At 46.1% G+C, this 27,851-nt stretch overlaps 1 protein-coding gene and 1 long non-coding RNA gene across 11 annotated transcripts in view; one reads left to right on the plus strand and one right to left on the minus strand.

Moving 5' to 3' along the window:
* Positions 1–730: 730 nt before the first annotated feature.
* LOC123478728 (uncharacterized) lies at positions 731–27,840 on the minus strand. Of its 2 annotated transcripts, none has more exons than XR_008425408.1 (5): positions 27,768–27,840; positions 5,110–5,265; positions 2,768–2,951; positions 1,862–1,910; positions 731–991 (listed from the first exon to the last, which is right to left on the minus strand). It is a non-coding gene; the product is annotated as an uncharacterized lncRNA (long non-coding RNA). The 2 variants fall into 2 exon arrangements; XR_008425409.1 differs by having other exon boundaries at positions 1,826–1,910.
* ZCCHC2 (zinc finger CCHC-type containing 2) overlaps positions 26,319–27,851 on the plus strand; it is a 93,451-nt gene continuing 91,918 nt past the window's right edge. For 8 of the 9 annotated variants that reach the window (XR_008425404.2, XR_008425403.2, XR_008425402.2 and 5 more), the window contains exon 1: positions 26,319–27,628. Coding sequence is in view for 3 of the 9 variants with exons in the window: in XM_053913358.2 (XP_053769333.1) it covers positions 26,678–27,628 (951 nt within the window). In the remaining 6 variants the exon portion in view is untranslated. The remainder of the gene's footprint in view (positions 27,629–27,851) is intronic. The other variant, XM_045187963.3, reaches the window with a different exon arrangement.

Genomic DNA, 27,851 nt, shown 5'->3' on the forward strand with positions numbered 1-27,851 from the left:
CGTCTGCATAGCCGCGCGATGTGTCCAGGCAGACACGTCTCGGGTTATCTCCAGGGAGGGGGAAAAATAGGAGAGCGTCTCAGGACTGTTTACACGAATCGTACTGCAGGCTTGGGCCTGGGAGATAAGGAAGGAGGACTTCGAGGTATTGGATTGCGTTTCTTCTCTCCTGTGTTTCGTGACGTTTAAATTATGACCATCTGCTTCAGGAGATATAAAAATCCTGACTTCCATCTTCTTCGGCATCAACAAAAGACTAACCCTTTGGAGAATCTCATGTTAATGGAGGTGCTCAGTAACGACTGTACTAAAATCACAGTGTAAAGGAAGACACAGGCGACGTCGCGTTACCCAGCTGCCCCGTTTGCCCGCTGAATCTAGTGAGGAAAGGGGCATCTTTCCCTGAAATGCATCTTCTGCTGCAGGTGTCTGCCTGTGGACTGCTGCTGGCGTCCCCTTTTCTGCTTGTTTAACGGTGGTGCTGAGGGTGACGGGGAGAGTGACCCGAAGCGCTCTGTCCTCTCATTCTCATTAGAGACCATGAAATGACCTTGGGCTGCTTCTCTTGTTTATCCTGAGTTCTCAAAATATCCCCCGACCATTCCTGGTAGATTCAAAGGCATTTCTCACTTGGCGATTCATTTAATTTGCTTTTATTCTTAGGGCCTATAAGATATTGTGGGTGTGAGAACCACTCTGAAATTCACTATCAAGTGAGTCTTGTCCCCCATTGTCCCCACCGTTGCCCCCGACCCCCAACTCGGAAGGTAATCCTTGGCACCTTCCCAATAAGCTGGGGGCACGATGGCTGCCTGAAAAGCCTGTTCTGCGGCACAGAGGGTCGCCGGGTTCCTTTCAGTTGGGGCGCTAGACTCCAATTTCCTCTCTCCGTAGGCTCTCTCCATTTTTCTCTCAGAGACCCTTTCTTGTCTTCTTCCCACGAATAAACCTTTATGGCACATCCACTGTTTTCTGAGCCCGGTGCTGGGTACTGCAGATACCAAGATAAACAAAACCTGGTATTTATCCCCAAGTACTGAAATCTAATGCAGAAGGAGCCATGTGAATAAATACCTACGCCACGATGAGAGCTTGATGGGGAAGGGTTCAGTGGTGTGGAGGAGGAATGATTCATAAACTACAAAATCTGATTTTTTCTCCTTCTACCACGTATGATTTTCTAGTATTTGAGGGTGAATTTATTTTTATTTTACTATTTCATATCTCTTTGAAATCTCTGTGTTCTCAAGACTTATGTTTTCCACCTTCTTTTATTAAAACTCTACCTTCTGTGGGTCTCCCACATGAATATCGCCTCTTATGGCGTCGCGTGGATTTTATTTGGAATCTAGAAATCGAGGACCAAGAAGGACGTGAAGGGAGTGGTAATGCGTACCTTTTGGCAAAAAGGCTTGCAGGAGTTCCTGAGATCTGAGGCCCAGGGTGCAGTTTTTGGCCCACACCCTGGTCCATATGCCTCTCTCTTAGGGGGAGGGGACAGCAAATTGAGCCAGAAGGTGTGAGGACAGGAAACCTCCCGTCTAGCCTCAGAGAGGAGAGGGACAGAGAAAGCTCCGAAGGCTAGAAAGAAGTCCCTCCCATGTCTTTCTGGAGAGTAACCATTGACTGACTGCCTCACTGTGCAAGTGAAGCCTTTTCAAGAACTAAAACTAAAAGCAAGTGAGATCTATTCAGTATATTATTCCTTCCTGTCAGGACCCTAAACCCATGAGGGGGCTAAAACCAGCTTCTTGGAACTCAACATAAACAAAAAAAAATTTTTAAGGGGCTGTCTGGGAGCCAAGAGAATGGAGAAGTATATTACCTGAGAAAGATCAGAGAACATAAAAGCTCTTTGTACCTGGAAAAGGTAATTATGTTCTTGCATAAGAGGACTAGTTAACAGCTTCCTGTGAAGGAAAGAGAATGAAAGGAATATTAGAAAGAATTTTCTGGAAAGCTTTTAAGGCCTCAAGTGAGCTAACAATGTGATTCACCCCCAGGGTGAAATACAGAGTTTTGGTCACCCCACAGTACCCGAGGGGGCATGGGCTTGAGAAGGATTCTTTGCACTGACTGGCGAGTCTGAACCCAGCAAGCTGACTGCCCCTTGGGGCCAACTGCCCGCCAGAGTACTACTAGCAGTACCCAAAGTGGGTCCCCTTGACTGGGGCCACTGCAGCTGGCTGGGGATGCTCCCTAGAGATTGGAAAAGGCAGAGCTCATTTGCCTGTGTCACTGGGACTTGTGGGCCTCAGCTGTGTGCCCAGCCCGGCCTGGGGCTCCTGGAGTCTCTCCCACTGGCCCCCAGGGGCTCCAGCAGGGTGAGGCCCTGTGGGACAGGAGGACACAAGACCCAGCAGACTTCGAGAAGTCTTTGTCCTGTGACTAAAGATGGCAAAGCCTGGGGAAGGATACCACTGCGTCAGCCCCCATGCAGTGCGGCTGGGGTTGGAATTGGGGGGAGGGCAGCACGTACAAGGAGTTGCCAAGCAGTGGAAACAGCAGGGCAGGTACATCCCCACAAGCCAGTGACTTCGAGCAAAGCATCAGGCAGTGTGTTATGGGGACAGGCCATGTGACATCACAGCAGAGCTCCTGAGCAGGGTCCTCCCGAAAGAGCACCAGCCCTGAGGACAGGTCAGCAGGTGGTCTACTGCCAGTGTCCTGCATGCACGGGACTTTATCTGGCCTGTTTCATCAGTTATGTTCAATCTTGACATTGGACACATTCTGTGTGATGAAACAGAAGGTACACGTCACACACCTTGGCTGCCACCAGGGCCATCCGCAGGAAAAGCACTTGTGTGGTTGTTGACATTGTGAACTGAACTACCTGCTTTCTTTACGGAACTCCTTTTACTTGAAAGAACAGGTGGCACCGGTGGTGGTTCAGACTTGACAGCTTGGCAGCCATTTTCTTGAAAAGGAATCAAATGAGCTTGTTGCACCTAGTAAAAGCAATCCAGAGTATGTGTTTCTTTTGAGCTTTTAAGCAAAAATTAGATTTTAAAAAGTCTTGTATGAGGTATCATCAGCTTGGCAGCTTCCCGAGACGTAAAGGCTTTTCAGATGAGACTGGTACTGATATGAATGAATGTGTTGTTTTTTTTTTAAATTTCATGTTGTGTAGTGAAATGCGTCAACATTTGGGAGACGTCCAATATTCATAACATTTTCCAAATATTCAATGCGTGATGTTATAAGGCTACGCACGGGCACGGAGGAAAAGTTCCACTCAAAGGGCCAGAGAGAGCCACAGATAATGCGAACGAGTGGGCAGGTTTCGCAGATACAGTTTCCGACTCCACGCTGCACTGAACTTAATGAACCGCTACTTGTCTGCCTGTGGCGAGGTTTCAAAGATCCACAACTTTATGAAAAGGCTACAGAAAATGTTCTCTTTCCCAAACACATAATCTATCTGTACGAGGCCAGACTTTTTTTTGTCACGTACTTGAACCAAAACAACATATTACAACAGAGCGAGTGACTACAGAAGTGGACGGGCGAATCCAGCTGTTTAATATTACAGAGATGTTCAGCCCTATATTAGAGAGATTTGCAAAAATGCAAAACAAGGCCACATTTCTCACAAAGTGGTTTTGGTTTTGGAAAATACAGTTATCCTTCGTAAAAATATGCAATTTATGGTAACAAATAGTAGATTTATTGTTGCTTTTAAATGATTTAGTCACCTTTTTAAAGACGTAGAATAGAGTGAATAACTGTAGTGCTGTGTCTCACACGGGCCGAAGACCCTCGGAGTTCCAACAATGTTGAAGGGTATGAAGAGGCCGGAAGGCCAAAGAGTTTCCGAACCACCGCTCTGAGGTACAGTTTCCACCAACAAGGCACCCCGTGGGGTGCGTGGAGATGGTGGCAGGAGAGGGGCTGGAGAGACAAGGTATTGAATTGAGCAAAGGCATCGACCAGGCTGCCACCGGGCACAGCTGCCCACGGGCAGGGCCCCAGTAACCGTGAACCTCGAGGCACGGGCCTGTTCAGATGTGTTTGCACAGTTTTAAAGCAACAGACTCACTACGTAGACTCGACAGAATGTGTTGCATAACCTGAGAGGGCTCTACTTTACACAAATGGACGAGAACAAGTGATCTTGAACCTGTGCTCCAACAGGGCAGGAGAGCAGGTGTGCCTTGCTGACTGGTGTCCCCTCTTGCCTGGGACAATGCCAGTCTCATCACAGGCTCTCAGTAAACATGTATTGGATGACCAAATAAATAAGTGCCATGCTAACTTTTGTACAAATATGATTAACAATCCAACACAGCTCTTATATGATCAAAACTGGGCTAGAAACTATGAAACATCTATGCTATAGACTAAACGTTGGTGTCCTCCCAAAATTCAGGTGTTGAAACCTACTCCCCAAATTGTATTTGGAGGGTGGGCCTTTGGGAAGTGATTTGAAAGGCGCTCCTGCCCTCTAGAAGGGGATTAGCATCTATATTAAGAAGACCCCAGAGATCTCTCTCACCCGCTCCACCATGTGGGGACACAGAGGGACTGCCATCTGTGGACCAGGCTCTCAGTGGACACAGAATCTGCCAGGGCCTTGATCTTGGATGTCCCAGCCTCCACAACTGTGCGAAGTAAATTCCTGATGTTTAAAAGCCACCCCAGCTCTGTGTTTTCATTAGACCAGCAGCCCAAGTGGACCAAGACAATGTACTTGAATCATGACGTGTGACCGCCGTCATCAGGTTACCTTAACTCGAAGCTGGGAACAGAGATGGTTACACACAGGGAATAACCCAGGATTCAAAAAGGCTGTGTCACGAGTGCTTTCGCAATGAAGGAGCCGAGCTTTGAGCAAGGATGAGAAAGAGAAGCCAAGAGAGGCCCCAAACCTCCAGATTGAGAAGTAGAAGATACTGTTGATTAAAGAGACTAGGAGGAAACTCTGAAAGACCCTAAAAATTAAGTGACTAAACAAAAAATACTGTTTTAAAATTTGAGCTGGAAGACAACTTCATACTATCCAGTCTCATGTAGAGATGTAAAGGAAACTCAGGCCCAGGGGTCAGGTGGCTTGCTCAAGGCCATAGTCAATTCCCAGTACACAGGACTTGATTCCCAGGAAGGTACCTTTCATGTCTTCTTACATCCTGCTGCCGAGATCAAATGGGACCTGTTGCAATGAGGACCAGCAGCCGTGATGGTCCCTGGTCAGAAGAGGGACATTCATTCCACATCCATTTATGGTTGGGGGAATGGTAAACGCATTGTTTCAGGGACATCTTCCTGGAATAGGAATGCAGAAAGACCTTTGAGCCAGGTGTCCAAGTCCGTCTGCAGTGCTATAACCAAGTGCCATACGCCGGGTGATTTAAAAACAACAGAAATTAACTCTTCACATTTCTGGAGGCTGGAAGTCCCAGATCAAGGTACCAGCTGATTCTGCGTCTGGTGACAGCCTGGTTCATGCAGGGAGGGCACTTCTTTGTGTCCTCACATGGTGGAAGGTGAGTGAGGGGGCTCTGTGAGATCTCTATTATAAAGGCACTAACCCCGTTCAGGAGGGCTCCCCCCATGACCGACTCACCTCCCAAAGGCCCCACCTTCCGATACCAGCACATTGGGATTACGGCTTTGACATACGAATTTGGGGGGCAGGAACATTCAGTCTAAGGCACTAAGGTTAGACAGACAGACTCTCTGTGACCCAAGGCTGAAATCCTCTGCTCCAGTGGTAGCAGTGGGATTGGAGAGGAAGAACCAAATCTGCACCACAGGAATTAGTGACAACTTGGAAACTGAGAGAGAGAGCATCTGGAACACACAAAGAGGACCTCCAAGGCCTCCAGCTTCTGGGAAGGGACATGGGACAAGACACACGTTTGAAGGTAGTGATGGGAAAGCAGCGAACCTGTTACTGATTGCACCTCATTTAATAACTGGTCCTTATTATTTATTATTCTTTATAAACCTAATTTTTTGGTTTCATTTCACAAAAAATATATACAGGGTCCAGCAGAAATAAGGCCTGCTTGAGTGTGGTTGGTAGGGTAATGTGGGTGTGATAATTTATAGTTTTAATTTGAACATTTCACCTAAAATGTCTTATGGTGTATGTCAGTGTGATATTGTCATGTTACAGAATGACATGCTTATGGTTTTGTAATAAGAAGTTTTGTAATTTAAAACGGGGGCGTTATTTGTGTCAGACCCTGTATTTGTGTGTGTGTGTGTTCTCCCTGTATTTGTGCTTTTCCCCTGAATTGCTTTCTGTTGTTTGACCTACAGTATTATCTATGTCGCTAAGAATGGCCACGAGACAGACACATGGATAAGATGAAGAATTACGGTCCGTACTCATTTGACTGAAAGGAGAGCCCTGCAGGAATGTGGACCTCCTGAGCGCGGGGTCTTCCTTCTGCACTCAGTTAATTCCTCAGTGCTGTTCTCTGCTTTCTAGGCAACACCATGGGATCATCGAGCAAAAACAAACAAACAAAAACCCTTTCTTTATAACTCATGTTACCAAAGCAGGGCTGGAGGCATGCGACATGCCCAAGTATTGTACAACAATCAACTAATAAAAAGGGCAGTCAAGAATAAAAATAATACCTTTCATGCAAATTGCTCTTTTTATTCCGTAGGTGACAGCATGCGTGGCACAGATCACTGCTTTGGATTTTGCAATTTTTGTAAGCCTTATTTTGCGTACAAATAGATTTGTGGAATGTCCAGAGTGCAGCAGGGCTACTGGAGGTTGGCAAGGCCGTGTGTAAGGACACGGGTTAAGTCTGTGAAACTCCTCTGCTGTCATGCAGACTGGTTTCCTGGGCTTATTTCCGCCTCCTCCTCTCAGAACAAAATTCAGTCTGGAGACCAGGAATGGCTCTGTGCTTACGTACAGGATCCTCATAAATACACGCTACCCACCTTGTCATATACACTAACGAGTTTGACATTGAACTGCACTATCCAAGATAGTAGCCACCAATGGCAAGTGGCTATTTAAGTTTGAATTAATTACAATTAAACGAAATTTAAAATTCAGCTGCTCCTCCTCAACCAGCCCCATTTCAAGTGCTCAGAAAGTCACGTGGCCAGCAGCTGCTGCACTGGAGAAAGCAGCTGGAGACTGTTTCTCTTGTCACAAAAAGTACTACCCAACAACGGTTATCTGCAACATAATCAGTAGTTTTCTTTTTTTGTTTTTTAATCTTCACCCAGGGACATGCTTATTGATTTTAGAGAGAGGGGACGGAGAGGAGAGAGAGGGAGAGGAGCATTGATGTGAGAGAGAAACATCTATCAGTTGCCTCTTATACACTCCCCAACTGGGGACCGAATCTGAAATCTAGGCTTGTGCCCTGATGGGAGGGGGGAGGTGGCAGGGTTGGGGGTCGGGGGCAGGGATCCAGGCTGTGACCTTTCAGTTTACAGGATGACACTTAAACCAACTGAACCACATCAGCCAGGGCAGTGGTTTTCATTTTTTAATATATGGCTGTATAAAGGTCATGCCCGATTCTTAAAGAATGTTAGTAATTTGAAAATTTTATTACATTTTTAAAAAGACTTGAGTTTCTGTTTTGGGATTCTGGTTACAAACCCTTGCTTTTAAAGAAGTTAAAATGAATACAGCAAAAGCATGTATTTGCAAAACAGCTTTCTTCCAAGTTGCATATTTTACTCTGCCAACATTCATTTTTTATTCAAAAAATATTTACTGAGTGACTTCTGTGTGCCAAGAACTCTTTTGGGCCCTGGAACCAAACAAATAAAATCCCTGGCCTCATGAAGCTTACGCTGTAGACAGCAGGATGCAGAGCAAATATTTCTATTTTCAGGGCCAGATGCGAAGCTATTCAGTGCCAATGCAGAGAACAAAATGCGAATATTCCAATTTTCAGTTGTTGCTCATTAACAAGTTATAGAAAGAGGAAAGTTTTAAGACTATAACTTCTGATTTTAAGAGACAGTCTCATCATCAGAAACAAAACAGCCTTGCAAAGAATTTCAAAATATCATTTCTAAACAATGGTATTTGCCTGACAAAAGGTGCCGAGAACTTCGGCACTGTTTCCAACGCCACCATGTTCCTTTATGGAATCGGAGTCTCTCCAGTGGAAAGTGGCTTCAGCACCTCCTGTTCCAGCTTTCCTCCCTCAGCAGCCAGCCCGGTAACGGCTGCAGCTCGAGCCGAGCACTTGGGTAGGAGAGAGCTCGCCAAGTTAATAAATAGCAGGGGCACATTTCCATCAGTCCTGATTGTCATTATTATTATTATGTTATGATTATTGTTATTATTATTATTATCACTGTTGTTATTATTATTACTGCGATGTAGTATCACAAATCCATAGTTTAGATATAACAGATAAAAATTGAAATGGTAAATTTGTCGTATTCTTACTAAGCAGAGAGATAACCAGCATCAGCATTTTGATGTTTATTCTTCAAGAATTTCTCTCTGTCTGTCTGTCTCTCTCTGTGTCTCTCTCCATATAAATATATATGTATATATATATAAAATTCATATATATATTTCTATTAAGTTAAAGTGGGACCATTTATACCCTGTTTTTTCTACTTAACCATGTTGAACAAACATAGTTTCACTCAAAAAAGTATAACTCTATATCACCATTTTCATGGCTGTGTAATATTGCCTTTAACGAACATATCATGGTTTCTTTAAGTCCTTCTTGTCAAAAGTTCATGTTACTCTAAATATTTCACTGTTACAGCCAAGACTGTGTTGAACAGCCTTGCACATGTATCTCTGTGATTCAATTTCAGTGACCAAAATCTGGGCATGAAATTCTGGGTCAAAGACTTTTCATATATATTACCAAATTTGTCCCAGGAAAAAAAGTACCGTTCCCTTATTCCAGCAGTAATGAGAATGCCCTTCCCCCTGCCCTCACCCATGATACTCTTTTGGGGACAACTTGACCTTTCTCTGTTTTTCTCTCATTGGTTCCCAGCTTGGCCATGGGCCAACCTTGCGAGTGTTTGAACAACACGGTCATGCCCCCACCAAGTCTCCTCCTTTTTAGAGGGCACATCCCTCTGGGATGGATTAATAAATTATCATCAGCCTGGCACCTGGAGGATCAATAGTTCTGTCCTTGATCTTTCACTGCTCGACTTTCTAATAGATGACTTGGAGGAAGCTGTCAAAAGCAGGCTTGCAGAACCGGCTCACCACGGCAGTGTCTACCAGGAGCCAGGCATGATGCCTTCTTCTCGGGACACAAATACAAACGAGCCCTCTTCTGTGCCCTGGAGGCGTTCACGGCACTCTCTGGAGTGAGAGAGGTGTGACGGGGCTGGATCTGGTGGCTTTCGATGCCACGGCTGATGCAGGAAACCGTAACATTTGTGACAGAGGGCGGCAGGCGCCCTGTGCTTTCCCAGTCTACAGGACGCCGACAGCAGGTGCTGCTCTCTTCAACAAGTACTTGCTGGGCCCCTTCTCCGGAACGATCCTCTAAAAGTTAATTTTTGAGATGTGTCACCCTTTCCCCCAGTATGGCCACAAGCCGAGACACGTTTGCACTATACTTGGACCCGAGTGTCCACTAGCTTAACTAAGCCTCTCGCTCCTCGATGAGATATTTTCTCTGACAATTTCCCAAGAGAAATTTGGGCTGGCTGATATAAAACCAAATGCATTTTGGAGAATTTTAGGGCCCAAGCACATTAACCTTAAAGGGAGATAAGCTGCTTTTAAACCCTTTTGGGAGGGAAACTAGGCAGTGCATAAATACCTAAGATGGTAATTCTAGAAGTCCACTGTGCAATATAAATGAGGCTGGAATAGAAAAAGAAATGCTCCAAACTCCAAAACACGCAGCCCTTGGTGGCTGACAGATGATCCTGTTACTAATATTAAACACCCAGAAGTTTCTTCTAAACTGTACTCGGAGGTTGGCTCGCCCTGTGTGCTATTCCCTCCGGGGTCATGACAGCCAGGTCATAGTTCACTTCATCCTCAGAGAATGGGGTTGTTACATGAGCCAGGAAACCCTCGTGTGCCTCTCTGGTCGGTGGGCCTCCTGGTCAGATGTCCTGGCAGGGCCCGAGGACCTGGAAAACATTCTAGTACTTTGAACTGTTGGGTGTTGGAAGCCAAAATCGATGGCCCTTCTTTGCAGAGAAGTACAATCAGCTCGCGATGGGCAGCGTGAGGCAACGAGACAAGCCTGGTTCTATCTCAGATTTGTGTTTTCATCGCTGGGTTGCTGTCTGACATGTTGTTGGACGTCACAGCCATTGGCAGTTGATTGAAGCAGAAATGGTGGATCTTCTCCTTCCACGTGTTTTCTGAACCAGGGCCCACTCAGTCAAGTTCAAGGAGTGTGTGAGGGCTGGCTCTGCCTGCCTCTCAGCATCCTTTCCAGAATGCTGTCGCTAAAGGGAGAGAGACAATGTGTCTATTCCCCTTCCCCACCGGTCACTTCACGAGGAGTTACCAATGGTCTAAGTCCTCATTTTCCAAATCGAGTTCTGTTCCTAGTCTCCACAGGCCACTGCTTGGCCCAGCCCTGGGCCTGGAAGCGCACAGAGCAGCAGCGCAGTGATTCTGACTCAGGACGGCAGGAAGGGAAGGGCGCTGATGGGCCCTGGAGGTGGGCGGCAGGCTCTTTCCGCAGGGCAGTCCGAGGCCCTCGTTTGGAAGGGGGAGTGCCAAGCAAGGTGTAGATGAGACCCCTTAGCCCGTGGGCACCTTGACCTGGGAGGAGGGTCCACCCAGGTAATGCAGCTGGCCAGCACGGGGGCACCTGAGTGCGGGTCTGTGGGCCGGCCACACCGCACATGTCCAGACGCGCGTGCACAGACTTTCTCTCTTCCTTCCTCCCTCTTCCTCTTTTTTATTAACTTGAATTTTATTGAGATAATTGTCGATTCCAATGCAGTTGTAAGAAGTGATACAGAACTCGCACACGTTGGCTGGTGTGTCCACATGTATGTGAAAACCCTGCCTGGGGTAAGGCCAGATGAGTGATGGGAGGCTACATGCAGGAGCAGGGAATTCTATGTTGGAACTGGCTTTCCATGTCATCACGAAGTTGTATTTGTCAAGGAAGAAGGATACAACTGTCATTTAACAGTCTGTTAGCTCTATTTATAACTCAGTTTATAGAGGATGGCTTTCAGGCCTTCATCTTTACTGCTGCCCACACCCCTGCAGAGGTCAGGGGTGGGCTTAAGGCTGCAGGGGGTGTTATTCCTAAATCAGTTACCTGGAGAGAGAGAGACTGAAGATTCTGAAACCTGACTAGAGCAGCCTATTAGCTCCCAGAAGAGGTCCGACCCCTCCCTTGCAGGGCGTTCTAAGGGTCTGGCTGCTGAAGGAAGGAATGTACTAACAGTACTGGGGATCGAGCAAAAGAATGAGAGAGAGAGAGACAGAGAGACAGAGGGACAGAGAGAGAGAACTCATGGACACGGACAACAGTGTGGTGATTGCTGGGGGGAGGGAGGTATATAGGAACTAAATGGTAATGGAAAAAATACAATAAAGATTAAATAAAATAATAAAATAGCTTCAGGCCAGTGCATCATAGTTCCTTCCTGGTCGTGCGCATGCGCTCCATGTTCAGGATTGTTTGCAGTGACCTCAAGGGCTGCTCTTGTAGAAGAGTTAGTTCATTCACCAAGATGAGAGCCGTCACTCCCGGGCCAGCCTGCCAGTGTATCTGCTCAGGTTTTCTGCGTACTTATCTCAAGTTCGTGGAAAGATCCCCACATTGTTGTCTCAGCATGGGTGTTTCCAGCATTCATGCTTAATGTGAACAGCTGCACTCTTTCATCAAACACACCAAGTGCTTACGAATCTGGCCTTTGGCCACATTGTATTGATATGTTACCGTGACCCTGTGCAAGGCGGGTGGCAGCCCATTCTGACACATTCTCGCCACACCAATTAAAAACAATAAGACATATAGATCCATGGAATAGAATTTTCTTGAGAGTCCAGATATAAATCCACATATCTGTGGCTAATTGACAAACGTGCCAAGACAAAGAAATGGGGAGAGAATAGTTTTTCAACAAATGGTGTTGGGGCAACTGGACACCTACAGGCAAAAGAATGAAGCTGGTGCCCCATTTTACAGCATATTCAAAACTAACTCAGAGTGGATCAAAGACCTGAAGTTAGAAGCTATAAAACTCTCGGAAGAAAATATTGGGGTAAATCTTCTTGACCGCAGATTTGGCAATGGATTCTTAGAAATGACGTAAAAGTAACCCCCCAAAATTAGGCCTCATAAAAATTAAAGACTCTGTGCATTGAAGGACTATTCAGAAAGCGAAAAGACAACCTACACAATAGAACTATATTTACAAAACATTTATCAGATAAGGGCTTGTTTCCAGAACAGACAAAGAACTCAAAAAGACAAATCACCAAAGTTTGAAATGGGCAAAAGGCTTGAACAGACATTTCTCCAAAGAAGATACATAAACGACCAACCAGCACACGAACAGATGCTCAGGTCATTGGTCGTTAAGGAAATGCAAGTCACAACCACAGTGAGATGCACTTCACACCCACAGTTAGAAAAAATGGAACTTAACACGTGTTGGTTAAGATGTGGGGAAACTGGAGCCCTTGTCCATGGCTGGTGGGAGTGTGAAATGGTGCAGCCACGGCGGAGAAGCTTGGTGGTTCCTCAAAAAGTCAAACACAGAATCGCCATATGGTCTTGCATCCTGGGCTATATACCCCAGAGAACTAAAAACAGGTCTCAGACAAATACATGTACATGAATGTTCATTACAGCACAATTTACAGCAGCCAAAAGGTAGGAGAAAACCCATATATCCATCAATGGGTGAATGGATGAACAAAGTGCAGTATACCCATAAAATGGAATATAATTCAGCCATATTGCTACAATGCTAACTGCTACATTCTACAATGTGGATGAACCTCGAAAACATTACACTAAGAGAAAGAAGCCAGACAAATAGGTCACTTATTGTGTGATTCCATTTACACGAAATGTCCAGAGTAGGTAAATGCATAGAGACCGAAAGCAAATCTGTGGTGGCCACAGGCAGAGGGGAGGAGGAGTGGAGACTGGCTGTGTAATGGGTACCGAGTTGCCTTTTGGGCTGCTGAAAGGGTTTTGGAACTGGATGGAGGTGATGGTTGCACAACATTATGAGTGTACTAACTGCTGCTGAACTCTATCCAGTACTTTAAAATGGTTATTTTTATGTTATATGAATTTTAACTCAACAAAATTAAAGCGGAAGTTGACAACACCCAGGCCCTCGCCCCTCTGCCAGCTACCTCTGTGGAGCTGGCGCTGTGGGACTGAGCCCCAGCCCCACAAACCCTCGGTCCTGTCCTACCATTTAGCAGGGCTTGGGGAGCTCCTCATCTCCCGTGTGCCCCTCCTCACTTGCCCACAGCCTGCTGCTGAGCCAGTCTTGGGTGTCACACCAGGACTGGCTACATACTCTGTGGAGCCTGGTGCAAAACGAAACCTTGGGGCCCTCTGTTAACAGAGTATTAACAATTTCAGGGTGGCGATTGCATTTACACAAGCACAGGACTCTTCTCTTCTGGGCGTGGCATCCTGCCTCCGTGGGTCACACGCCTGGTGGTGCTCATCCCTGTCTCTGGTTCCTGGCTTTGTTGTCACTTTCTACTGCCACAGGCTCCCTCTGCGACAATGATGAATGCTTGTGTCCTGTGTGAGAAGCCTCGGACCACTCAGGTGTCCCCTGAGAGCCACCTTCAGTGCAATGTCTTCCCAGCCTTTCCCCTCTCACCCTGTTGCCCACACTGCTTGGGACACGGTTTGCCTGACCTCAGCGGCCTTGCAGAAACTCTGGCTGCCACGAGAGATCCTGTGTGGACGGGAGGGGTGTGGCCCTGAATGGGAGGGGGCGGGGGGGAAGCGTGGCGGGAACAAGGCCCTGTACCAGCGCAGGAAGTCGGGCCTGATGACTTCCCTTCAAGCCCAGGGATTCTTTGTCTAATACAGGCTGACGTGTACGATTCCCTTATTTTCACAAATGAATGAACTGAGACTCAAAGGGGTTAAGTGATTCAGTGAGGTCACACAGCTAGTTACACATTTTTATTTCAACTACAACTGTAACTTAGGAACATTTTAGATATTTGTTTCCTTCACTTTTGGTACTTACCTGCTAGGACTCTGTTAAAATCGGGACCTTTTTTTTTTTTTTTTAATAGCTTTGCTGGCTAAGTTTCAGTTTCGTTTCATTTTCTATCACTTAAGTTTCTGTTTTGTTTCTCAGGATATTCTTTTTCCCTTTTTAATGGTATTATCTGATCCTGTTTGCTATAATTGTCCCTTTGTGCCTTTATAACTTGATTAAAATAACACCAGTCATTCCAAGGCAGATCTTTCTGCACAGGAAGTTTAAACAGACTGAAAGCTCAGTGCCATGCAAATTTAGTCCAGCATTAAGTAAAATGCATGTACTTTATTGGCATCCCAATAGCTGCCCCAGTAGCTATGTATCCGTGGCTTACCTTACCCTGTCGGTACATTCCTTGATGTGAAAAGGCCACCAAATATCTCTGACCCTCTAAGCAGCCTAATGTGAGTGAACTCTACCCAGCATTTCTGCCTTTACTGGAAACAGGGATCAAGGAGAACTTCCTGAACTCGCTGGTACTCTGGCCAAAGGTGGAGGAAAGGAGCCTGGGACTCTCTTTGTGTACTGCTGCTTCTTGACGCCACAGAAATCCAAAGAGCCCAGAAACTCCATGGGACACTGGAAAGTTTCAGGGAAGGACTCAAATAGTGCCCCAGCGGTTAGGTCGTTCTTCAGACTTGACAACACTTAGGGTGAAAGAGAGGGTGAAGACTGAACTTCTGTTCAGACAATGACACATACTTCAGACACTGAATCACTCAGATGTTCAGGCTCTAAAAAATGTCTACAAACAACTTGCATTCTTGATGTTATCGAATTTGAAATTGCATTGTTTTCTATTCCAAAATTAAAGTAGGCTCCATTTGGACAATTAGGAAAGCAGAAACAATGTAGAAAGGTAAAGAAAAAGTGCGATCGTAATGCTGCCATTAACAGCTAACTCTTTTTGCCCTGGCCGGGTAGCCCCGTTGTTTACAGCATCGTCCCCACACGCCAAGGTTGTGGGTTGGATCCCAGGTCAGGGCACATACAAGAATCAACCAATGAATGTATAAACAAGTACAACAACAAATCCATGTCTCTCTAAAAGAAAAAAAAATCAATAAATAAAACTTCATAAAATAAAGTAACCTATTTAATGTAAATGTTCCTGGTAAAATCAGCTACTTAGAGTTGTCTGAAGAAAATACTCAGTTTAAATACTCATTAAGAGCAGTTTAACACACATCTATTGTACACAAAAATGTCCTTTATTTTATCTATGCCTCCAAAAGATTTTAGTAGTTCACTAATACGACTATATTTTGATTGAAAAATCAAGCTTTAATCAGCTTATTTGACACAGTGGCATAAAGAGGAGTATAAACCGTGGTCTGCAGACAATAGGATAGGCCAGGACTATAGTAAAAAACAGAAGTGAAAAGCAGGACTGCTGAACTGGGTGGTGAAGGGCTACAGTAGCTCAGGGAGGCGAGGCGGGGGGCACGGCAATGGCTAGGAAAGGCAGGCAGTTACAGAGTTAAGACTCAGGTAAACAGAGATGAGGTGAGAAGGGCTTTCCAGACTGGGAAAACAGGACTCACGAGACAGTTCATCATAAATATTAGGAAGTGAGGAGACAGCAGGCTAAGATTTGGGAGTGCTGCAGGACTACATTTGTACACTAAATTCTGATGTCCCACTTCCTAACTGGCAGTCAGAGAAATTAGTCCGCAGTGGCTCGTGTAGGTTTAGAGCTAGAAGAGACAGAGCTCAGCGCAGTATCTCTCATATCCTACATTTTGCAAAAGAGGAAGTGGACATTAGTGCGGGATTAGAAGCTTCAGACCCTGATCCCCAGGGCTCTTTCTCCTGGGTTCTACACTCAGGTGCACCACCTGGGAATCTGATGGAGACCAGGATTCTTTAATGCTTTATATTCATATATTTATACACACACACACACACATAAACACAACATTCTTACAGAGCCGGAGAATATAAGGGAAGGGAAATGCAGGTGGGAATGATTACACAGATATAAGGAGGTGTCTGAGTTTTGCATAGCTTCAAAGTTTAGTTTCATACCTGCACTAAGATATTTTGTGTGCAATGATTAATGGTAACTAGCAGAACTATTTGTGTCTTGCGTATATAAGTATATTTAAAGAAAGTCTACAAATGTAATCATCAAATTACTTAAGCTTTTCCATGACAGAAGTCACCTGTTACATTTTTTAGGGAATGCAATGTAGCCTCAAGCAACTCATAGTTAAGCTGAGAGAATAAAAACTACATAAACGTCTCTACAAGTGGAAAAGCATTTGATACAGACAACTGTTACATAATTTCTGTTACCTAATCAGTGTCTTACAAACAGTGGGCACTCAGTACATATTTGCTAAATGAATGAATGAAAGAGAAAAAGACCATTTCTGGGTGGGAGAACCACGGAAGAATGGAGATTTAAGCTCGATCCTTGAGGATACTTAAGATTCAGAAGAATGAGGAGGAGATAGGAAACGTCCATACAAGGAATAAAACAGAAGCCCAATGTACCTATTCTTGGCAAGTTAGATAAACACGTTATCTGATCACTAAAAATTAACTTTCCAAAATAGACAAATGTGGTATAACCGGGCAGGTGAACGTACACATAGCATAAACTTAACAGTGCACCTCTCCAAGAGGTAACTTTAGGGCAAGAGAAAAAAAAAATATTCTGTAAGATAGCTTTGAATAGTAAATAAACTATCTGTCCTCCAAAAAATAAACACAACTAAACAGAAACCACACCCTAAAAACCTTTCCCCTACGATATTGCTATAAACTCGAACAGTCAGGAATGGGAAATGTACCATTTTCTGAAATGTCTAAAAGGTATTAATGACCAGTGATCACATAGTCCAGAAAAAAAAAAAGAAAAGAAAGAAAGGAATGCTGGTGATGCTGATTATCTCCTGGTGTAAAACGTATGTAAGTTCAGTTCTGCAAGGGGCCAAAGGTGTTGCAAGTACACACTGATCTCTCACTCAGCACACACCACCTTTGGCCCAGATACCCCTCTGCCCCTTTCATACAGCGAAAGAATTAGAGCTACTGTTCTAGGCATGAGTCCCTAAAATGTAAAGGCTTGCTTTCCTCTCTCAAGAATATTAAGCCCCAAGGTAGACATGTGCCGTTGACAGCTGCAGAACACATGTGAAGAGTTTTTGTGGTGATTTTCTTTCTCCATTAAAAGTATTCAGTTTTGGGTGGGTTTTTTTTGAATGAAAAGACACTTGACAGTTATTGAATCTAAGCCCTAAAAGTTGTTTGTGGGTATATGTAGTAGATAAATGATAATATAGTTTAAAGGACAGGAAGTGGGGGCTGTGTTTACACACTCCATAAATGGTCAGCGAACCCATATATGACAAGGTTGATTGACCTGTATATATGAACCTAAGCAATGGTGAATGAACCTGGATATCATAAGGTTCCTACATTTTGCGCGAAGTGGAAATGACATCATCTAAAGGAGACTGCGAAAAGTTACGGATGTACATTGTATCCCCATAAAAATCAGGAGTTGTGGGAGAGGGGAAGCAGGGGCAGGATTACTGGAATGACTGAGGGAGAAGCACCCCCAAAACTACCGTGTATAATATGTGCTCTCTGCACACCTCTGTACACACGTGTGCACACTCACACTCATGCACTCTCAGGACAATATCGGAAATGCATTGTGTAGCACCTATCTGTAGGTAGATAAATAGAATTGAGGTCTATTTGAACATTTTCTTTTTTAATAAAAATCTTAATAGTGAACGTGTGTGAGTTTCAGAGTCAGAGACAAATGGCAAATTTTATTTTAAACTCTTTGGGCCCTTGAACTGAAAGTACGTCACATTATCTAGATGGTATTACGGTTGAAAACGCAGTTGTGGGAGCGGCAACTAGGGTTTGAATCATAATCACTTTCTTGCTGGAGACCTTGGGAAAATAGCTTCACCTCTCAGCCTCAGGCTCCTTATCTGCAAAATGCCATATATCTAAAGAACGTTAGGAAGATCCGAAACTGTGTCTGAAGCGGTTGGAACAACAGAGCACAATTTTGTGCTGAATAAAGGGTTTTACCTTACACTGCTGCTGTTGCTCTGCTCAGAGAGACTTATGGTTTGCTCTGGGGAAATGCTTCTTTTCTCCCGGCTGTTATTTCTTTGCTCCGTCTGACTTCTTCAGGTCATCAGAGTAGGGAACACACTGGACTGGACAACAAGGATTAGGTGGAGTTGGAAATAATGACCACCGCTCCTTGCGTTGTTAGCGCAGCTCTACTTTTGAGCCACTCAGAGGCTGCCCATCACAAGTCGTAAGGTCGCTGCCGAACTTCACAGGCAGGATGTGCTGGAGAGGCGTGTTGCGGTGCAGCCATCGCCAGAGCTGTCCCAGGGGGCATCGGAAGCTGGGATGATCCCACATTGGCATTTCCCTCTGTGCCATCGGACATTTCATGCTTGTGAGAGTTCGTGGAAGCAGAGAGTGTGCTGGGGGGAGGATCTGGAGAACTGATAATGTGTATGTGAGTCTTAATTTAGCACCATGTCAACATCTCTTCCTTATGGCTGATTGTCACCAATTGAGACTTCCGATGAAAACCTTTGAAGTTGTAAGTGGTGATGAAACATTTTCAATACAAACATTACATGCAAGAAAAATAAACTTTGACTTGAGGTTTAATGGCAAAATAAATATCTTTGAGTATTTCAAGGATAGTCGGACTATAAAACCAATGTTCTGATGTATAGATACGCTCTGAGATACACATCGCAGAAGTATTGTTTAATTTAGGTTAGAGTTGTTTAACTTGTATCCACATAGTTCCATCATAATTGGTTGGAAGTGAAAAATAAAACAAATGTTTTTCCACATTATAAACAAATTGGATGGGTTTTAATTGAATAGTTTTAAATGAATTTTTTAAAAATGCTCATTTATTTAACATAATTTAAACATACTTTTTGTTTTGAAAGCCCATTTTTAAAAAATAAATCTTCCAGAGCATCAGTTGTTTATGGGATTTCAGTAAGAGCGTTTAGCATGTGTTTCTCTCTACGTAAAGGTTTGTAACCAGCCCTCTGAAGTTCATAAGAAACACTTAACATTCTATAGTTTATTTAAAAAAAATTCTTCCAAGCAGATTTTTCCCCAAGAAAGATTAGTGTTCTTCAAATGGTATTGTTTAGATCTAAATGATGATTTACACTTACATGGTGTATAAATTTAAATGACATCAAAGAACCAGACGGCAGGCTGGTCAAGTCACCATGTACAGGCCAGGATTCAAGAAAGTGATACTTGTTTACCTGAATGGGTAAGATTCAGGGCGAGTGACCCCTCTAATTAAACTTACAGGGGATTGGTAAACCAGAACGTCAGCGTATTTATTTACAGCGTGGGATATCCCTTTCTTGGGAATGGATTATATGTCTCCATTCTCCAGGGTATCTGGTCTCCCAGCATTAAGTCACAGGAAGCTGAATTGCTAATCAAAAGACAGTGGAATTCTGAGTCGGAATCACAGTGTGAAAGCTGCGAGGTCTCAGAGATTTTTCATGAGGCCAAGGGAAGAGCCCCAAGACCCACCTCTTCTCCAGGACAGCGTGTCTCTCCAGCCAGAGAAAAGTCATGCTCACCGGGTACGGCGGCTGTTTACACTGAAAAGTTTGCACCAGCCTTAACTGCAAGGGCTGTCCGTGTTCCCTACTTCAGATTACAAGCACTTTAAATTGCTTAAATCACTTTTGAAAGAAGATTTAAAAACTTAATTAAGATAATTTAATTATAAGGTATTCCACGTGGAACACCATCCTTGTGGTACTTCCCCGTGATGTTGTCAAGTTTGGTTCCAGTGCGATTATTTTGTTCCATTCCGTAGGAATGTTTCTGTCTGAGGATGACCTTGCTTGTGTTTGGCTGTGTCCCAGGTTTCCTTCAGAACAAAGTGACAAACTGACTCTTGGGACACCGTCTGACTCTGCAAGCCATGACCAGATGATTCTAACCACATCAGTCTCTAATTTTTTAAAAGGCCAATATATTGAGGTAACAAATTCAAAAAACCAAATCTCCTTTAAGCTTCTATGTTCCTTTGACATATCTTACTGTTCTATTTCACATTCCAAGAGGACCTTGATTGATCTTTAGACTCATTTACAAAACCGGTTAAACAACTTTAAATGTGTTAAACTGCATTCACAAATTTAATAATTTTTTTAAAAAATTCATCCTATGGGTGTGTACTTGTGATCTCCATTTTCCCACTTTGTTTTGGAAAAAAAAATACTGTATCTATAGAAAGATAAAGTGGTGAAATGTTCACCCATAAAACCTTCACCTACATTTGCCTATTGCTAATATTTTGCCACATTTGCTTTATTCATTTATATATAATTTTTAATTAAAAAGGAAGTCACAAATATGACATTTCAACCTTCGGTGCTTCAGCATGTACCAACTAAAAACAAGAGAATTTTCCTGCATACGCACAGTGTCATTATGTCGTCCAAAACAGTTAGCACTGATACAGTAACCATGTCTAGTAAGAACTCCATATCCAAAAATACCTAATGATCCCCAAAGTGTCTCCCAGGCTTTTCTCACTGGTTTGTTTGACCCGGGACCCAATCACAGCTGATGAATTGCATGTGGTTGTCGTGTCTCTTTATTTTCCCTTAGTCCAGCACAGTCCCTGGCCCGTGTTTGCTTTCATGACATTGGGATTTTCGAAGGCTGTCTTCTGTAATGTTCCACAGTCCAGATTTGCCTTATTTCCTCGTGTGAACATTTGGGAAAAATACTGCAGGTACTTTCAGTGACATCCATGATGGGAGGAAGGGTATTAGATTGCCCTGAGAGTAATGCTGATTATGGTCCATCAGATGTATCCGTGTAAAAGTACCTTCCCCCCTTTAATCATGGTGCCTCCTGAAAACATGTGATGCTTCCGTCCCCACAACTCTGCACCCAGTGCTGAAAATGCCTCAGTCATTACATTGGGTGGTTGCAAAACTATACTTTTCTTCTAAATTTTTTAGTTGGTATTCTTCCATAAAGAACAGCTTTCCCTGCACCCTCCTCCTCGCCTTTCTTTGAGAACCCCTACGGCCTTAGATTCTTTTTTATCCACTGGTACCACCTTATTCTTTCTGGCACTCAAATTCTGCCCAACTTGGCCAAGGGAGCTGCTCTGTGTGGAGTCTATCGGCTTGCGCACCCTTTTGGCATATCCCAGTCTTCCAGGAATTCTGAACCAACGGGCAAGCAGTGTGGGCTCCCCTTACTGGGTTACTGATCAGGGTCTATCCAACAGAACGGGTGAAGGTGTCCCCCAAGCCACAGAGGATCTTTGGAGAAGGCTGGATACTTGAAAAAAAAAATCAGGCTTCTTTTATGAAGGCAAAAGAGTAATAGATAATATGTTTAAGCTAGGTTGGTAACAGCTCACCAAAAATTTGATGTAACCATGTACTTAAAGAATATGAACCCAGCAAATTCCATCCCAGAGGACACTGCTGGAGCAGTGGTCATTTTTCTGTCGAGCAAGCCAACCCTCCAGGACTTCAGTCCTACCTCTCCATGGGCCCCTAGAAGGCCGTGCTGTCTTTTGGGGGAGAGAGTCCCTCCGTTTTTGTACAGATGGACAAAAGGTCTATTTGCAGACACACCATAGACCCAGGCAGGTGCCTAATATCATCCAGTTCCTCAGTTTAACCCAAGCCGGAAGCCTGAGGACTTTCCAAACCAACCCACGTTAGAATCAAGGACCCACGTTTTTTCTGGTCAGGCTTCAAAGATTTGTTGGATTTCAGGGTTTCTCCAGAAGTTTAATGGACAAGTGGTAGAACTTGGGCACTTGGCCCATCTAAGTCCCTAAGGTCACTTCTGACGTGGGGAACCACAACTCCAGGGAGACTCTGAATGTAACCCAACGCGAATCTTCCAGAGGTGTTCGTACACCACAGTTGCACGTGGGTTCCCAGTTTATCAATAGGAATGTTGTCGCAGCGTCAAAACTAATGATTTCTATCTTAAATCTGTCTTGTGGGGTGTTTTTGTAACCTTACAAAAACTTAAAATTTTTTAAAAATATGCAGCTAAATTTTTCTGAAGTTATATATCAATGAATAATTTACCTGTGCTTTTTGTAACACCTTTAGGCCAGCTTTTTAATTGTAATCTTTGAAAACAGTCTAAGGAAGCATTTGAGATCTTGCTTCCTGGCAATTGTTCTAGTTTTAGTTCAAATAAACTCACAAAAATTCTCTGAAAAATAGAATTAAAAAACAATTTAATATTTAATATTTCCCTTAAATGTAAGATCTAAAAAAAATATGTGGTCCCACTGAACAAAAGTGTACTTTTGAGGAAACTTAAACCCATGACAATTCAAGTGATCAAAACTACGGATGGCAAGCACAATGACATCACACACATGTCGGTCGCTTCCCCATCATCCTGCTTCCCTTCCTCCTTTCCAACAGTTCTGGGCTTTGGGCGGCGGGCCCACCTCAGTCTGAAGAAGCTGACTCCACTTCTCTGGTTCCAGTGAGTTTTCGGGAATGGGGGCTTGTAACCGAAGCCAACTCAGCTAGAATGAATCGCAGGACTCGTCTGGGTTGGGAGGCAGGTGTTTTCTCTTCTCTGCTCGACCCGAAAAAGGATTCCAGTGATCCCAGGAGCTGTTGGCAGTTACTTTTGGTTCCTGGAGTATTATTCAACCATTTGTTTATTCAGCAAACATCTACTGTGTTCCAGAGATCAGAATATGCAATTGAGTAAGCCATGGTCACTGTTGTGAAGATACTTATATTCTCAGGGAGAAGAGAGGCAGGGAGGTGTAATGGAAAAGGGAGCAAATAGGTCAACATTCACGAGAGACAAATTCTTGCTATGAATCAGATTGGCTGATTCAGGACGTAGAAGTGGCTGTATCTGGGTATCCTTTTTATCAAGTTGATATCATTATGAGTCTGCTCCCAACCATCCAATTAACTGTGGCTTTAGGAAAATTTCTTGCAGTACCCCAATTGCAAAAGGGAACGTCTCCTCAATCCTCAACCACTGGCTACTGTCTTAATTCAAGGCATAACCTTAACTTGAAAACAGTCTTCTAGCTCTATATAAATGTTTGGACAGTAACGTCGATAACATTTTCATTGTTAAAGTGGCAAATAAGACAGTGTATTGAATATGCATTAAATATCATCTAGGGACAAGAGACAATAGTACACCCACCGTTACCACGTTAACAGTACCTGGCCCATCTGAATGATTAGACAGGTAATATATAGGTGGGTCCAGTGGGAGGAATATCTTCCTAGGGCATCTTATTAGAATCTGCTGGGTAGCTTTTCCCAACTAAACACACCTACACCTCACCCTGGGATTTCCAGGTGGGCCCCTGCCTGAAAAGCACTGCAATAGTACATCCCTGTCACTGAAGGCACTCCTTCTCCCTTACCTTTGGGTGGGAAAATCATTGAGGCCTAGTCTACTGAGTTGCAGTATTAAGAGAGGGCTCTGAAATAATGCACTGGAGGAAAAAGAGCAAATTGTCCACCCCATGGTCGAGAACAAGAATCATAAAAGCATATATAAATGAAGTCTGTTCAGAGAGTATCCAGCCACGTACTATGAAAAAGAGACATTTATTGAAGAAGAGACAAGATATAAGAAACACTGCAGAGGACAATGACGTCTCAGTCCCCGTCAAAGTAGGCACCTTTGGACCTCACACAGTTCTCCCAATCACCATCAGCTGCCCTGTCATATTTTCCTGAATCTCATTGACTGTCTAAAATCTCTTCTCTTTCAAAAGCAATTTTAATTTTGGGAAAAGCCAGAAGTCACAGGGCACCAAATCTGGGCTGAAGGGGGTGCTGAGTCACCTGGGTGATTTGATGTTTTGCCAAAACACTGCACCGGACGTGATACAAGAGCAGGCGTGTTGTTGTGGCGAAGCTGCCAATCACCAGTTGCCCACAGCTGCATAGTTCCTACAGAAGAATGTTCAAGCTTAATGTAAAATTTGAGGGAGATTTGTTGTTCTACTTGCTCATTCATTTCAAATGGGACAGCCACACAGTACACATGCTCACTCAATGGCATCTACAGTCCCCACTGACCAGTACAGTGAAGTGTCATTGTTCACACATGCACATTCCAGTCCACTCTCCTTGGCTGCCAGGTTACATCAATGTCACGCAAGCCATTCTCATTACATTAACAATGCTGGACTTTTTCTGGACAGACCTTGTATGTCACGTATGTGTAGGAGCTACGATCATTGCATTTCCTAACACTGGCCAAAGATGTAAGGGGGGAAGTCATCATTATTGAATGCATACCTGAATTCTGACATAAAACTTAGGGATCAAGTGTTGTGGAGAGATCATTCACACCAATGGCTTCTTATTGCCATGAGAAATGTAAAGACCTTTTGCCCAGGTCATATACAAAAATCACCGCAGAGGTGAAACACTAGCTTACTACACAAAATACCTCTGTGTAGACAGGAGACTCACTATGGACCTGTGAATGTCTAGCAAGAGTGATATTATTGGTTGCCTGAAGTAGTTCACCCTGTGCTTTAGAGAAATGTGGGAATAGATGACACAGGGTAGAAGATTACAGCGCAGCTGAAGTGGATAGCAAAAAAAAACTGTTAAAAGTCTTTACAAAATTTTCTCCTGATTTTAAGGATCTCTACAATTACACTCCCAGAATGCAAGGAAATGGCAAATTACATGAAAGAATGGCTTTCATATACAGCGTGGGGCAAAAAGGCTTACAACCTCCTTTTTTTGCCAATCTCAAATGTGTTGAAACTAATTCTCTGTCTCCCCATTTTATCAATGAAACTGGTTGAGGCTTCAGTCCAGACTTTTACTAAATTTTAAATTAGTCTCCCATCAGACTTCAGGTATTTTAGAAAAGAGTAACAATGATTCTCATTTGTTTTTACATATCTCTACTATGTAGCTGTAGTAGGGCTTCTCAATTAAAAACATTATGGGTTTTTTTTTTAAATTACCCTTTAAAATTAACCCTTAAAAGGTGGGTCTTAATAAAAATTTGGACTATATTGCTAAAGGAAAAAGAAAAACAAAAAAGCAAGCGGTGCCAGTGATCTATTTTGGAGGTCTTCAAACTTTAAAAATGTATCAAAAGTTAAAAAGTTGAAAGCCTGTCAAGGTGGTCGCTTCTTAAGTTCAAGTCACAGGGAATTCACACTGGCACACTATTCAAAATGCCAGTATTAGGCACAAAAGCGTTACTTGGCAAATAAAATGATTCCCCAAAGATGGAAGGTCGGGGGAAGGGTTTCTTTTGCTAAAGTGTCGTGGGAACAGTTTTCAAAGAGCGTTACACACAAGGGGCAACCGTTAGGCCAAGGGCAGCCACAACCAGCGCGTCCCTCCTCGGCGCAGAGGCCGTGGACTCCCCCAGGTCGGGTCGCCTCTGCGCCCCCCAGCCGCGCGTCGCCGCCTCCGCACCACGCAGCGCGCCCTCGGCCAGGGCGCTCGCCCAGGACCCAGGTGTCTGGTCGGGGGCGCCCAACCAAGGCCACAATTCTGCTTCCTGCCGGGGTCCGCGACCCTCAACACAGTCAACACAACCGACCCCGGTAAAGTTGTGGTGGGAATTAACCCAGCGCTGACTTCCAGAGGGCTGAGCAGGCTGTAGAGGCCAGAAAGAGGTCCCGCAGCGGTTAGCGCTCTCACTTAAGAGGGACCCCCCACCCCGCCCCTGGGGCCACGCTCCACGCGGCCGCGTCGCGCAGGCGGAGGTGGGGCGGTGGCCCAAGCGAAGGGCAGAGCGCTGTATTAGTAGTCAAAAGTGGGCCTAGGGCCCATCGAAAAGGTTAAATTCCTCACTTCCTCCAATCGTGTGCGCCTCGCACGTTCTTCGCCCCAGGGTCCCATCCGCGTCCTCCCACCGGCTGCCACCACCTAGACATTAAGACCACGCGGAAACTGCCGAGAGGGAGGCGGCCGGGTAGCAGTTGGGCGTGGCTTCTTAGAGAGAGGCGTCCCCTGGGGGCGGGGAGAACTACGCAATCCTTGGCTCCGACCGCTGATTGGCTGAGGTGTCTGAGCGGAGCCCCCAAGCGTCTCCACCCGGCACAGCCTCCCCTCCTCGTCTCCCAGCTGCTCCGTCCGCTCCGGCTCGCGAGGGAACCGCTCCAGCACCGCCGCACCCAGCACAGTGAGGACGACAGGACCGAGGAAGGTGGAAGGAGGGCCCGCTCGCTCGCTCCCACCCGCACCGGGCAACGGAGAGCCGGAGCGGAGGCGAGGGGGAGGGTCCGCCGCGGGCACGCCCCGCCCCCGGCCGGGGAAGACGACTCCCGCGACCCCGCCGGCCGGCCACCGCCCCCTCCGCCGGCGGAGACCCGCCCCTGATCCTCCCCCGGCGGCATGGAGGAGCCCTGCTCTTGACGGCCGCGCCGCGCCTCGGCCTCCGCCCCTCCGCCCGGCCCCTCCCGCCCGCCTCCGCTCGCATGTCCGCGCCGCCTTAGCCGAGGATGCTGAGGATGAAGCTCCCGCTGAAGCCGACGCACCCGGTGGAGCCGCTGCCCGAGGCGGAGGAGCCCGAGGCGGATGCGCGGCCAGGGACTAAGGCGCCGCCGCGGGTCCGCCGTCGCGACTGCCGCACCACGCCGCCGCCGCCTCCCGCGGGCCCGTCGCGGGCCGCCCCCCCGCCGCCGCCGCCGCCGCCCCGGGGGCTCGGGCCGCCTGTTGCTGGCGGAGCCGCGGCGGGGATGGGCACGCCGGGCGGCGGGAGCGGGCCCGCGGCGGCGCTGCGCGAGCAGGAGCGGGTGTACGAGTGGTTCGGGCTGGTGCTGGGCTCGGCGCAGCGACTGGAGTTTATGTGCGGGCTGCTGGACCTGTGCAACCCGCTGGAGCTGCGCTTCCTCGGCTCGTGCTTGGAGGACCTGGCGCGCAAGGACTACCACTACCTGCGAGACTCGGAGGCCAAGGCCAACGGCCTCTCGGACCCGGGGCCCCTGACCGACTTCCGAGAGCCCGCCGTACGCTCGCGGCTCATCGTCTACCTGGCGCTCCTGGGCTCGGAGAACCGTGAGGCCGCCGGCCGCCTGCACCGCCTCCTGCCCCAGGTGGACTCGGTGCTCAAGAGCCTTTGCGCGGCCCGGGGCGAGGGCTCGCGAGGCGGCGCGGAGGACGTACCCCGCGACCGCGGAGAGGACGAGGTGGGCGAGGAGAACGCCGAGAAGGACGGCTCCAGCCCGGAAGGCAGCGGCGCCGAGTCCCGGGCCGGCGATGGGCTGGGCTTCAGGGCCCAGGAGGAACTGCTGCTGCTCTTCACCATGGCTTCGCTGCATCCGGCATTCTCCTTCCACCAGCGGGTCACCCTGAGGGAGCACCTGGAGAGGCTCCGCAGCGCGCTCCGCCGGGGCCCCGAGGATGCGGAGGTGGAGGTGGAGCCGTGCAACTTTGCCGGCCCGAGGGCCCAGGTAGGGCGCGCGAGCCTCCCAGCCCCCGCGGGCAGTCACCGCCCCGGCAGCCTCCCGGGCCTGGCTTTGGGATACCCCTTGGTCGAGCCTGACCGGCGCAGGTGGCTCGGAACCCCCACCCAGGCCCCGTAGTACTAACCTTCGTTTTGCTTGGTCGCCTCAGTTCCACTCACTCCTGCCCCCCCCCCCAGGCACCCGCCATAACAGAATGCTCTAGAAGTCT

The sequence above is a fragment of the Desmodus rotundus genome, chromosome 10, assembly GCF_022682495.2.
Source record: "Desmodus rotundus isolate HL8 chromosome 10, HLdesRot8A.1, whole genome shotgun sequence".
In the NCBI taxonomy this organism is placed as follows: domain Eukaryota; kingdom Metazoa; phylum Chordata; class Mammalia; order Chiroptera; family Phyllostomidae; genus Desmodus; species Desmodus rotundus.